Source organism: Corvus kubaryi, unplaced genomic scaffold (assembly GCF_017639235.1).
Source record: "Corvus kubaryi isolate FWS band 111438036 unplaced genomic scaffold, C.kubaryi_AGA036_p1.0 37397, whole genome shotgun sequence".
NCBI classification, from domain to species: Eukaryota; Metazoa; Chordata; class Aves; order Passeriformes; family Corvidae; genus Corvus; species Corvus kubaryi.
Window position 1 is genome coordinate 956,582 of NW_024581136.1, and position 12,581 is coordinate 969,162.

The window sequence follows — 12,581 nt, forward strand, 5'->3', positions numbered from 1 at the left end:
AACTGCCTGGGTGTGCAGCTAATGCTGCTCTGGCTGCAGCTACTGGGGGTTCTTGGGTATTCCCAGCTGCTCTCCTGCTAACTGAGCTTGGCCTTCAATCTGATACCTGGGTGGGTCTCCTGGGGTGGAATGAAATAGGAGGAACATGCAGAGTTGGGATGGGATATTGCCAAACATGCATCTTGTAGCTGTCTGGAGTGTGAAGTTCCCTCCTGCACAGTGAGGCTGAGGGTGTGTATCACATCATCTCTCTAAAGAGGACTCTGAGTGTGTTAAACTTCCAGCAGGAGCTGTAATTTGTTTGGGTCCCTTCTGGAATGGTGTTAGATGAAGAACAAAATGCCCTTCAGCTTCACATTGTTTCTGTGTTACCATTTGTCAAGGCTTTCCTTCTAATTAGTCTGGGCAATCAGCCTGTTGTCAGGAAATAATCACAAGATGTCAAAATCTCTAATAAAAATTGATGTACAGGGCATTTGCCTGCCTTGGCCAATTCACTTATTGAGCTTTGATTCCTGTCCCTTTTGTTGAGATTGACACATCTCATAATAAGTGTTTCTTAGGGAATAAGGCTGTTCTAACAGCAATAAGCACACATTTAGACTGATGTGTATTAGGTTATAAGCTGCTGGGTACTGCTCGGTATTTCAACATCCAGATAAAGGCTCTAGTCTGAATAGATTTGTGAATTGTCCCAGTGACTGCAGTGGGACAGCTGGCAATCTGTAAAGCTGACCTGCCTGAGACTTGGCAGGATGAGGTCCCAAGTGCTGAAAATGCCTTAGAAGGGTGTAGCCAGTGGTGCAGCACAGATGAAAAGTAATTGCTTCAAAACACTTAAATGTCAGCCTGTTCCCTTCAAGACTCTCAACAGGCCAAGGTTCTGTTTGTAGGGAACTGCAGACTGTCCCAGTACATTCTTTGGAAATAAGAATGTGCAATCTGTTTTGAGCTGAAAAGAATCCAGTCATTGTGAGGGAGAGAAAGTTGCCATGCTAAAGGAAGCTGGCTGTCATCTGTGTATAATATTTCTGCAGTGCTGCTTCTGGGCTGGTTTCCAGGTTATCCAGTATCCAGTGCTCCACTGTTCTTCATATGAGCAGGAACAGCCAAGCTCAGACCTAATGTGGCAATAGTGGGTTTTCCTTGATGGCTTTTTGCTTAGTTTACTTCCGGGGAATTAAAAGTTTTCCCTTTAATATTTTATTTCAATAATTGAAGTGGAAGGTATTTTTCTTGATAACGAAGGAATTCATTTAGATGAATAAATGGACTTCTTCCTGCTTCCCTGGGGTGTTGAGAAGCTGGCAGGCATCTTCCTGCTCTCAATGTGCAGTTTTTCAGCACATAAGAACATGCTGGGCAGACGATAGTGCAGCCCTGTTCTCTGCGTGTCCCTGTTGGTGATGGGGCTGGAATGCCAGCATCACATCAGGGATATTTTGGAAAAGCACGATACAAGTCAGTCCTTGGCAGCAGGGGTGGCTTTGAGCATGAAAATTTGCTTCCATGTTTTTTCTTTCAGGTTTATTTTTTTTTTACTTTGGCTTTTATATTTGCTCATTGGCCTTTGCCAAGCAGCAGGGTTAGAATCCTGACCCTTATTACAAACCTTTTAGTCAAGCTGCTATAAGGAGTTCAGAACAGAGGGAGACAGGAGCAGTATCTTTTAACATTTTTAAAATTCACAAGTAGGACTATTTTGTGAATGATGCTTGCTTATTTATGAAAAAAGTCTTAGGTAATCTTGTATGAACTCATGTTAACTTAAAGCCTGGTGGAAGAAAGGGCTCTATTTTGAATATTGTGAATAAACAGATGCACAGCTGAGAATGTTGTGTATGAGGTGGGTGATGTGGCAAGGGGATACCTGTTGCCAAGGGAACGTGACAAAGCATCCCTGGTGCTGACAGGAGCTGACCCACCAAGGGAGTCCCAGCTGGGGGTGCTTTGGCGAGGACACTTCGGAGGCAACTCCTGTCACAGGACAGTGGCTCTGTCCTGTCAGAGAGCTTCCGAGTCAGGGTGTGCCTCAACTTCCAGTGCAGCTTGCTGAGCAGTGTCCCACTGTGGCCTTTTGATGATCTACTGCTTTGGAGCTGCCTCTGCATCACTGGGGTACAGGTGCTGTGGTGTGGGAATCACCTTCCCTGTGTTGTACCTCATCCAGGATGACAGATCCACCTTGGCCTTACAACACTTGCCAAAACATGGTACAGATCTAGAATGGCTTCTTTGGAAATCCCTGTCAAGGAGCAGAGAAGCTGTGCTGTCCTCTCCGTTAGGCAGAGCTCCACTTCCACAGATGCCCAGATTTTCAGAGGGAGCTGGGTGTGTTGGTTCATACCCCCTCTCCTTCCCTGCCTGACTCCAGAAGGGAATTAAAGATTTGTCTTCAAGTGTGATCTCTCTGCCTCCCTCCCTGATGCCTCTCCATAAATCTGTCCTGCTTTATGGGAGGGATCCCACAGATTTCCTTGAGGGTGGGAATCCCTGCAGGAAGAAATAAATATTGACATTTAATGCATCCATTTCATTTGGAATAAACCTTTCTTTCCCCCTGGATTGGCTGGAGGCTAATGAACTGCACCGCCATGTAAGGAAGTCTCACAGTGTTCTCAAAGAGCAGTGGACTGGGCTGATCATCCTAGGATGAGCTGAGGGTGGGTTTGCTGACTCATAGTCCCATGGCAGACTGAGTCTTTTCATCAAGTACCTACACCCAGCACAAATACAGTCATAGAAGCATGTGGCAGCCTGGGCATGCTCTGGTTTCATCCACAGTATTTCAAAGACTTTAAACCTGATGGCATTTCTTGTATGGAAGAAGAGTAGCTGATTAGCCACATGTCAGACTTGATCCTAATCCCTCTGCCTGCTTCCATGATGAAAACCCTCTAGTGAGTTTATACTTCAGAAATGCAAGTCTTGCAAGCAATTTATCTTTTTCTTGTAGCTCTTCATGGTTTAGTGCAGCTGCTATTTGTATTCCAATTAATTACTGGCACAAGTGATTACATGGGGTTGAAGTACAATTAGGACCAGCCTATAATTGTGTTTGAAAGGCCTATGGATGCTTTTACAGATGGTTTCCCTGCTGGATGAGACTGGCCAGTCTCTCCAGCTGTCTCCAGCTTTCCATGTTAGTTCTCTCTGATTGTTAGTGCAGTGACTTCAATCTTTCATTGGGGAGTGTTCCTGCTTTCTGGCTCTAAGAGTATATTAGCCTCTAAAGGGAAGAGCGTCCGTTTAAACCTACCACAGCCAGAGAGGCAGTAAATAGTGAGACATAACTTCGTACAAGGCATCTACTGTCAGGATTGATTAAAAATCACAAACTAAAACACTTAAATTTGTTAAGAGAGCAGGTGATTCTGTGCCCTTTCAGCATGTCAGTGTTGTTCTTGCTCTTTTGTTACAACATAATTGTGTGTTCAATGCAGTGTGATCCTTAGCAGCCAGCCTGGGACTTGGAGATGTGCCTATCTTGGCCAGGTTTTCCTCTCCCATGGGTTTATGAAGCATGCAGGGATAGTAAAACCCCAGCAACTCCATACTGGAAAAAGGCCAGATTCCTTAGGAACTCCCCTGAGCTCATCTGCCAGGACCTTGTTATCCCCCCCAAACCCTATTTGCAGCTCTATCTTGAAAGCAGCCCAAGGCCAGCATGGTGCCCGGCAGCTCTCTGTCCATGGGCTACCACGGTCAGCCTGGCCATGTGGCCTTGACGTGGCAGAGCTGGTGAGGTGGAGGTTTGGTATCCATCCCACATGCAGGAATTTGGATATGCTGGGCTATAAGGACTCCCCAGGGTGACTGATGGCCATGCTCAGCTGCTGCTCCCAAAGCTTGTCAGCAGGTTTTGGCTGGCTGAGACCCCCATGCAGACCCCTTCAGGGGCTGGGCAGCCTCAGGAGGCAGGAACAGAGGTAAAAGGGCAGCTGTGGGGCTGCAGTGGGGCAGAGGTGGGGGTGCTTCTCTGCCTGTCCTGTGTCTGTGCTTGCTTTGTTGATGGAGTGAGCTCTCTGTTGGGAGCATGTGCCTTATAGGAGAGATGGAAGGTGGCGTAAACTGGAATCTGGTGCCTGCTGGGGAAGTGCATGTCTCAGCTGAGCAAGAATCTTCCCGAGATTTGAGGTGGAAGACTTCTTAAAACAGTCCCACTCCCTAAAGGGCGGGCTTTGACCCCTGTTGCCATGCCGTGGGTGTTTACCTTCTTCACAGCCTGCTGCCTGGGCTGCTGTGTTTGCTGGGTTTTGAGGTGCCTGGCTGGGACATGCATGAGCAATGCAGGTACTCTCCTGGAGTATCATGGTGAAGCTGCAGTTCAGTATTTGTGTCTGTGAGAAGGGGGAAGAGTCATTACACGGAACAGCAGTGCCTTCTTAATGGCACTTTAAAATTTTGGCTTTCTTTAAAATTTTTCCCAGGGTCTAAGCCTCTGAGTACTGGTGTACTGGATAGAGCTGTAAGCATGTTTGTTCCTGCTGCATGGCAGCAAAGAAAGCAATAATTTGTTTTGGCTCCCTCTTGAACTAGTCTTTAAACTTGTATAGCCTCCTAACGTTTATCCCAAATGCCTCTTAGTACTGTGGCTGTTTCAATTTTCCCTGTCTTCTGAAGATCTGTCTGAAAACATTGAAAGAAACAGTGCAAAAGCTCTGACTTGCTCATTTCAATTTAAGCCTCTTACGGCATTTGATCCAGAAAATGCTGCATTTTAAAATCTCCTTTTGTTTATGGATTTATGGATTTATGTTTTGTTTTTTTTTTTTTTTACCTTTGCCCTGTTCCTTTCCCATTAATTCCCACGATAAGAGCAGGGTTTTTCCCAGATTTCTGAATTTAGCATGACCAGATTGAGCATCAGTTTCATCCTTGCTAAATCCAGTGTGCTTGAAGCCCTCAGGGCCAGCAGAGGCCCCTGCTCTGGATGGCCATTTAGGCTGGATTCGGGATATTTGGTTGGGGAAATAGTCTGAAAACCAGAGCTCATTTTATCCAAAAAGGATGCAATACAGTGTAAGGTGGTGAGATGCTGAAGCTTTGATGAAAGTTAGAGTGTGGAGTGTTCCTTGAGAAAGCAAAAGGGGGGGGTACCCCCTGTGTTTGCCAGCCTATAATGCCCCCACCTTGCTGGGAAAAAAAATAAAATTTCCTGGGCTGCCTGGTGAGGCTAGGAGTAAATCCCTTTCTTCAAGTTCTTCCCAACAACTCACACAAAAATGTGGAAACATTCTCATTGAGAGAGTTTTTTATTGTTTTTTATTTGCAGTGTGGTAATTCACTGGAGTGTGGAAAATGATGTTGCAAGTAATTTCAGTTGAAGCTCTTAATGCTGTTTTGTGCTTGTAATACTGCATTAGCTCTGATCTGTGTTAGCTTGTTCTGAAGCTTAGTAGCAGGAGTCTTCTTGAATGTATCTGAGAAACCATCAAATCCTCTTTCAGCTAAAAGTCAAGCAAGCTCCTTGGAGAGCAGTTTGATGGGATTGACACTAATTCCAGCCTTAAAAATCTTCTGCATTCAGCCCAGAGCTGGGGACAGGCCTGGGGGTGTTCATCCCAGGAGCCCACTCCACGTGGGAAGCTTCAAAACCATCTGAAGCTCTGCCTAGCTGGTGAGCAAACCATGGCTTATGGCACACTTAGGGCCTGGAAAAGTAGAAACACAGCTGATAGATCTCAACTTCTGGGTGCACTTGGGAGCTGTTTAGAGGGGAGATGGGACAGGATGTTTGTGGTCACCTCAGGGCCCCTGAAATCACACAGTCAGTGGGCTGCTTTTGTTGTGTGGCCTCACCAGTGCTCATAAGGCTTCTCAGATAAATCACAAGAGAAGATCCCTGCCCTAAACCAGCCTGCTGTCTGCATTAAGGATAACAATAGGGGATAAACATAAAAGGAAAATCAAAGGATTAAAATCAGTGGAAGTTAATAACCTGAATATATTCAAAGATCTGGGCTAAAACAAGGGAGACAACAAACCAGGAGTGGAAGTCAAAGGCCCTAACAAGGGGGAGTTAAAAAAAATGAGCCATCAGTTCAGCTGAAAACAAGAGCACTCTACTTTTGCAAGTAGTATTTTCCCTCTTCTACTCAAACTTTAAAATGCTGGCTAAAATTTCTACAATTGGTTTAAATTGATTTAGGTGGCTAAAAAGGGGAGATTTAGAATGTCATATTTAAATGCAACCAATTTTTCTCTTCTCACTTTTAAATTTAAAAGAAGGTTAAGCCATATTGAGAGTTACTTTTTCATGACATGGCAGGAGTGATATTTGACTTTGGGCTGAGGTTTCCACAGGAAAGCAAGAGCAGAGGTAGGAGTGAGCTCTTGGTTCCATGGAAGTACTGGTACAATCTCACTGATTTCACAGGAGAAAAGGTCCCCCCCTTGGCAATCGTTGCCCCTGTAAAAGGCAGTTTTCTGGTAAATACATTATAGCTATAGTGCCAGTGCCCCAGGACACGTCTGGGGTTAAGCCACCTGATCCTTTTCCATGCAGCACCCCCTACTTTAGTAGTTATCTGGGTCAGGGTACAGGAGGAAGCCCATGAAAGTGGAATCATTGAGGTTGTCAGCATAGACACCGTTTTTGTCCCCATTCCCATACACCTGAAGCCAGACCTCGTCCCCGGAGCTGAGGTGCAGCAGGACAGAGCCACTCGCTTGGTCAACGTTGTTGTTCTGGAACTGGTCATAGGTGAAGATCACGGCCTTGTCCTTCCTGTAGAGGCTGACCTTGACGTCCGACAGGTAGACCGTGAGGTGGTAGGCGAAGTAGTAGGTGCCAGGGATGTTGCAGAGGAACTTGCCCGTGCTGGGGTCGTAGTGGCCCTGCTCGTTGTAGAAGATCTTGCTGAAGCGGATGGGGATGTTGGGGGCAGGGCTTCGCTCCGTCAGCCCTACGCTGAAGGCAGAGCGGTGGACAAAAGCATCTTTGCCCTTCTGCCCTGGGGTTCCAGGAATTCCAGGAGATCCAGGAGGTCCGGGAAAGCCTCGGCTTCCTACTGGGCCTGGTTCACCTTTGGGACCTGCTGGACCTGCAGGACAGAGTGGGGACTGGGAGCTGTGTTTGCACTGTGTTAGTGGCTGCTACTGAAATGCAGAGGGGGCTGTGGCGTGAGCCCTGCTTGGCAGCACGGAGCTGAGGAAAGGCTCAGGGACTTCAAGAGCCCCCAGGAGGTTCCACTGAGGCAGCAAGTGGAAACCCTGCTCACCCCCCACCCTGGCTGTGTGCAGAGCTGCTGAGAGCAGCATGTCAGAAAAAACATCATTAACTGGGGAAACAAACCCCACACCAAACTGTTTGATTTAGGTTATGGAATCTCCACCCCAGGAGATAATCAAAAGCCATCTGGATAAAGATCAGGCATGAACCCACCAGACATGAAACCTGTTGGGACTGGGACTGGGGCTGGGGCTGCCTGTGGACTCGAGCACCAACATACCACCTGTTCCTCACCAACCTTCATCTCCTTTATCTCCCTTTAGTCCATCTCTTCCATCTTTCCCATCCCGGCCAGGGACCCCGTTGTGGCCAGGGTAGCCCGGTGCTCCTCCCATCCAGTTGGCACATGGCATTTTGGGGTCAGGCTGGGTGTCCTGGGCAGCCACCCCTGTGGAGTGGGGGGCCATCAGCAGCAACGAGAACAGCAGGAAGCCTGCCAGGCCCCTCATTGTTGGTTCCTGATATGGACAATGGCTTTGTTAACTTTAAAGGTTAATAGGGAAAAAAAGTGAACACTCTCCTCCCCCAAATAACAGAGAGGCACAGAAGACTGAAGTTTGAGTCAGTACATCTGAAGGAAAGCAGTGCTGCTGGCCCCAAGGGCCTCTCTGCATCCAGCGTGCTGCTGGTGTGAGCTCCATGAGCCAAGCTGGACCCCTGGGGGCACATCCAGTGCAGAGAGGAGCAAACACCAGCTACTCCTCCAGCATTCACGGGCTCTGTGCACAGGCACAGATGTTTCAGGACTGAGCATGGCAAATGCGAGGGTATCTGTGGCTGATCTCCTTGCAAAGCTCTGCTCAATTAGCCACAATAAGCCCTGACTCCTCCCCGGGTGAACGAGCAGCCAGTGGAAGGTACAGGTCTGGCAGAGCCTGTCTCAAACCCTCTACAGCCTTGAAGCCAGGCAGGGGTGGTTTGTCACTGCACAAACAGCCTGCTCATCTGGGTTTACCTAACACAAACAGGAATGACAGCCAGGCTTCCCAGTTCCTCTGAGCCACCATATAAAATTATGATACTGGAGTTTTTTCCATCTGAATTGTTTTTTGATTACAGGAAGACAAATTCCACAGTGTTGAGGCATTGTAGGACTGTATTTCTCTTTAATCTGGCTGCTTTGCTGGTCAGAGCAATTAGTGCAGCTGCCCAAAATCAGGTGGGTGGTGGCACCCTGCAGCCAGCCTGGCTTTGTCCTGTGCTCCCAGGCCTTGGTGGGCTTTGGGTCAGGTTTTTAGAACATAAGATATTTTAAAATGACCATTGTTGTGTGATACTGCTCCCCGGGCAGGGTTTCTACTATGGAACAGTAAGAGTATCCTGTTAGGAGCATTGTAAGTGGCATAATAGGCAATAAAAAGTGAGCAACAGCATGGCAATTAGAGTCCCTTACCTCTGTAATTTTCAAGAAAAATAATATTTTGGAGCAATTTCTTTGCAGGGTTGATTTTCCTAGGCAAGCTATTCAAATGTCGTACTTTAAATAATGTCTTACTAGCTCTGGTGTAATTGCTTCAAAGAAAGCTAAAGGAATGTGCTGGTTTTAGCTGGGGCAGGGTTAATTTTCTTTGGGTAGCATGGGTTGTGCTTTGGATTTGTGCTGAACACAGGGTTGATAACACAGGGGTGTTTTTCTTATTGCTGAGCAGTGCTTGCACAGCATCAAGGCTTTTTCTGCTCCTCACACCACCAGTGAGGAGGCTGGGAGTGCACGGGGAGTTGGGAGGGAACACCTTCAGGACAGCTGACCCCGACTGACCTGAGGGGTGTTCCATACCATGGCATCACGCTCAGCTATAAAGCAGGGGTAAGGCTGGCCCCAGGCTGCTGCTCGGGGACTGGCCGGGCATCAGTCAGTTTGTGAGGAGCAACTGTTTCCATTTGCATCACTTGACTTTCTTGGGGTTTATTTGTCTCTCTTTGTTATTTTCCTTTCCACAACAATTTCTTTTTGTTATTATTACTATTTTATTTCAATTATTGCATTATTCTTATCTCTACCCATGAGTGTTCTCACTTTTACCAGTGCAATTCTCTCTCTCCCATCCTGCTGTAGCAGGGGTGAGCGAGTGGCTCTGTGGGGCTCAGCTGCTAGCTGGGTTAAACCACAACAGTAACAAAGAGGTTGCCATGATTTCAGTTTTTGCAGGATATTGAAGGAGCTTTGAAAAAAAACTTAAAAGCTCTGTCTAATGGCTTTGGTGGGCAGTGCCTAACACCTAAAATCAGAAAACTCCAAAATCCATGCCCACCCAGCCAGGCTCCAGCCATCCAGCAGCCACACAGCACTCTGAGATGGGGCCAGTGCCCTGGCTTGGGGGCAGTTTTGGGGCTGAGGGTGTGCTGTGGGGTCCAGTGAGCACAGCCTGAGCCTTAGGCAGTGTTCCTGTGTCCCTGCGCTTTGGGAAGTGAAATGCCCCTTTGCAGCAAGGGATGTAGTAGTGATTGTCCATGAACCAGCGTGGACCAGTGAAACTGATGTCTACAAATCCTAAAAGTGGCTTGGTTTGCTAAGCAAGGGTGTGCATAGCGATCACACTGTGACATGACCCCCTTGCCATGTCCCAGTGGTTGGCACCAAGCAGAGGGATCTTCGTCCCCCCTGCCTGGGGGCACATATATGTACCCCTCCAAATCAGCCCAGGCTGCCTGGGGACACCTAACTTTGTTAAAACATGGTGGTGAGCCATAAAAATCTGGCTCAAAATTGTGTTTCTTGAGCCATGTTTTGGTGATTTTGTTGGGGTTAGTTCTGCTTTCTGGTGTGCTGCCTAGAACTCAAATATCATTTCAATTTTAGTGGTGTGCCCCACAGCCAGGTCTTCTGGTGCAAAATAACCCTCTCCTATAAGGTCACAAGCAGTGCAGGTATGAGGAGCCCAAAGCAGGGCTGCAGGGAGCTTTTCTGGCAGCTGCTTGGCCAGTTTGCTCTGGAGGGCTCAGAGCCATGCCCTCCCCAGCATCAGTGCACACTCATCACACACAGTGCTCTCCTTTCTCGTGAGAAAAGTGCTGTAATATGCAAGGAGAAAACTACTTCTATCCCTACAGTTTAACTCAAGCACAGGTGATTTCTGTGTTTGAGAAGCCAAGCAGTTCTCTGGCATAAGCATGTCTTACAAAGGGCAAGTTTTAAGCTGTGTCTACTAGATCTGAGCTTAAACTCTGGTTTAGAAGTGACATCCCTTTACTTGGTCTTTCCTATTTTGTCTTGGTTTTCCATTTGATTCTTAGCATCAGTTTAACATGAAATAATCTGCTATATTTGAATGTCAGTCAAACCTTTCGGGCAAGAAATAGATGAACAAGAAAGAGATGAACTCTGTACTGCTGGTGGCTTTCAGTTATTGCCTTGGCAGCTGCTGTATTAAAAGCACATATGCATTATATGAAGCTTATTCATTTATCAGTAGAAACCAGAGTAGCATCTGTGAGAACAATGCCATTCCTAAGGGCTACGTAATGATTCAGAATTTAAATTTCAGATAGCACTATATAAAAATTATATACAGCCCCCACACCTTTCTGTGCAAAACAGACCAAAAAATCCATCTGTTTTCCCACTAGAGAATTTCCCTCAAAAGGTATTAACCAGGGCTTTGGCTTATGTCAAACGTTTTTCTTTTTTAATTCTCCTAGCATAGTTTTTGCTGATGTTCCAGCAGTAGCTTGTTCCAGAGGCTCACACCTTAAATGTGAGTGGTGCAGGTTTCTGGTGAGGAACTTACGTGACTCAAGGAGATTTGGGGCAAACCCAATCTTTCCTGGAGTCTTTGAGGAAAGAGGTGAATTGAAAGGTGCCAGTGCAGTATTTACTGTTACAGCCATGCCGTTTTTCACTGTTGTTCCTGACTACTTTTTGATTTAGGAGTTCTGTTCTCTAAATAGTGTTTCCAAAAAGGGGAGCATGAATCTAAAGGACATCAGCTATTCTTGGTTTAAAATACCCTCTGGCTATTACAAGAATAACTCGGAGAAAGATAACTTCTTGCAAAGAGAAAAGTCTGTCCAATTCAGCCCAAAAGAAAAGAAACTCCTGAACTTAGTAAGGAGGGGAAAAAAAAATCATGCTTACCAGCTGCTTTGAGTCCTGGTTGGCTTGCTGCAGTCTGTTTAGAGAATGAGGTCTGGCTATCGCATCGCTATCCCTAAGGGCACGGGGAGCTGTCAGCTCAGACACTGCTGTTTCCATTTGCTATTGCGCATGCTGACCTAAAAGTTGGGTTTTCCCATTAATTTTTCCTGGACATAACTTAAGTTTTGGAACACATATATAATCCACTGGGATAGCTTGTGAAGATGGCCTTACAGGGAAAAGATGGGTTTGGGAATTGGACGGGAACTGGAAGAGCAGTGGTTTCCTGGAGAGCCTGTGTGAGAGCCTGTTCAACCAGGGCTGTGCTTGCCCAGCACTGGCTGCTGCTCTCTGCAAATTGGGAAATCTTGTTAGTGGCTGGTGGAGAAAGTGTGTCCAGCTTGCAGTAATGCACGCACATGGGGCTTTCAGTGTGTTAGTAAATGAATTATTGTGGAATAAGTTTGGGCTTCTCCTTTTAACTGCAAGAACCATTCCTGCCTGGAGGCTGCTGCCACACCAAAGAAGGGCAAAGCTGCCTGAGGGGGAGGGCAGCACTGGGGGAGAGTTCCTTTTTAAGGCACCCAATGCCAGCACTATTGTAAATGACTGGAGTAATTTCCGCCCTAGGATGGCTTTCTACCTATCGAGCTTTTTGGCTTTAGGTCAAAACAAAGTCTCTTTCTCCCTGTACCTGTCTCCTTCCAAAGCAGAGGTTGAACCTTAGCTAGCAGACGCTTTCCTCTGCAGCTGCTCTGGGGCAGCTCAAAGTTAGCTAGGTGGAACCTTGGCAAACCTGAGCTCCCAAATCATACCAGGAAAAAACTGTGATGTGCGATGTTGCAACTGGGCATGGGGAGCTGGTGTGCTTGTGAGAGGGGAAACTCATCCAAGTGAATGCCAGCATGGCAGTATTCTGAATTGCTGAGTTCTTTTCAAGAGCTGGCTATCTGGAGAGACTAAAAACATGTATAAATGAGCACATAAGTAACATTTTATATGTAGTGCTGGGAGTCAGCAAGAGTGAATTTTTAAGACTGAGGAGAAGGTGCAGAAGGGAGGAGCCACAGGACAACTGCATACTGCCTGCCTTGTTTTGGTCAAGCCCTTAGTCCAGCATTTGAAGAATATTTTTAGTTTTTGTTGGATGATGGATTTTCCATGCAATGTTGAGACTTAATCTCTCATGCAACCCCAGTAAAATATGACAGTGATCTAGTTGGATCTGTTTTGTTATAAATGTGATTTTCTAGAGCCATGTGCATTTGTGTG

General features: G+C 46.6%; 1 protein-coding gene across 1 annotated transcript; it reads right to left on the reverse strand.

Moving 5' to 3' along the window:
* Positions 1-5,236: 5,236 nt before the first annotated feature.
* On the reverse strand, positions 5,237-11,714 carry ADIPOQ (adiponectin, C1Q and collagen domain containing). The gene is made up of 3 exons (XM_042042377.1): positions 11,310-11,714; positions 7,473-7,692; positions 5,237-7,046 (listed from the first exon to the last, which is right to left on the reverse strand). Exons 1-3 carry the CDS (start codon positions 11,424-11,426, stop codon positions 6,520-6,522), a joined length of 864 nt encoding a protein of 287 aa, XP_041898311.1. The 5' UTR covers positions 11,427-11,714; the 3' UTR covers positions 5,237-6,519.
* Between the last annotated feature and the right edge of the window lie 867 nt (positions 11,715-12,581).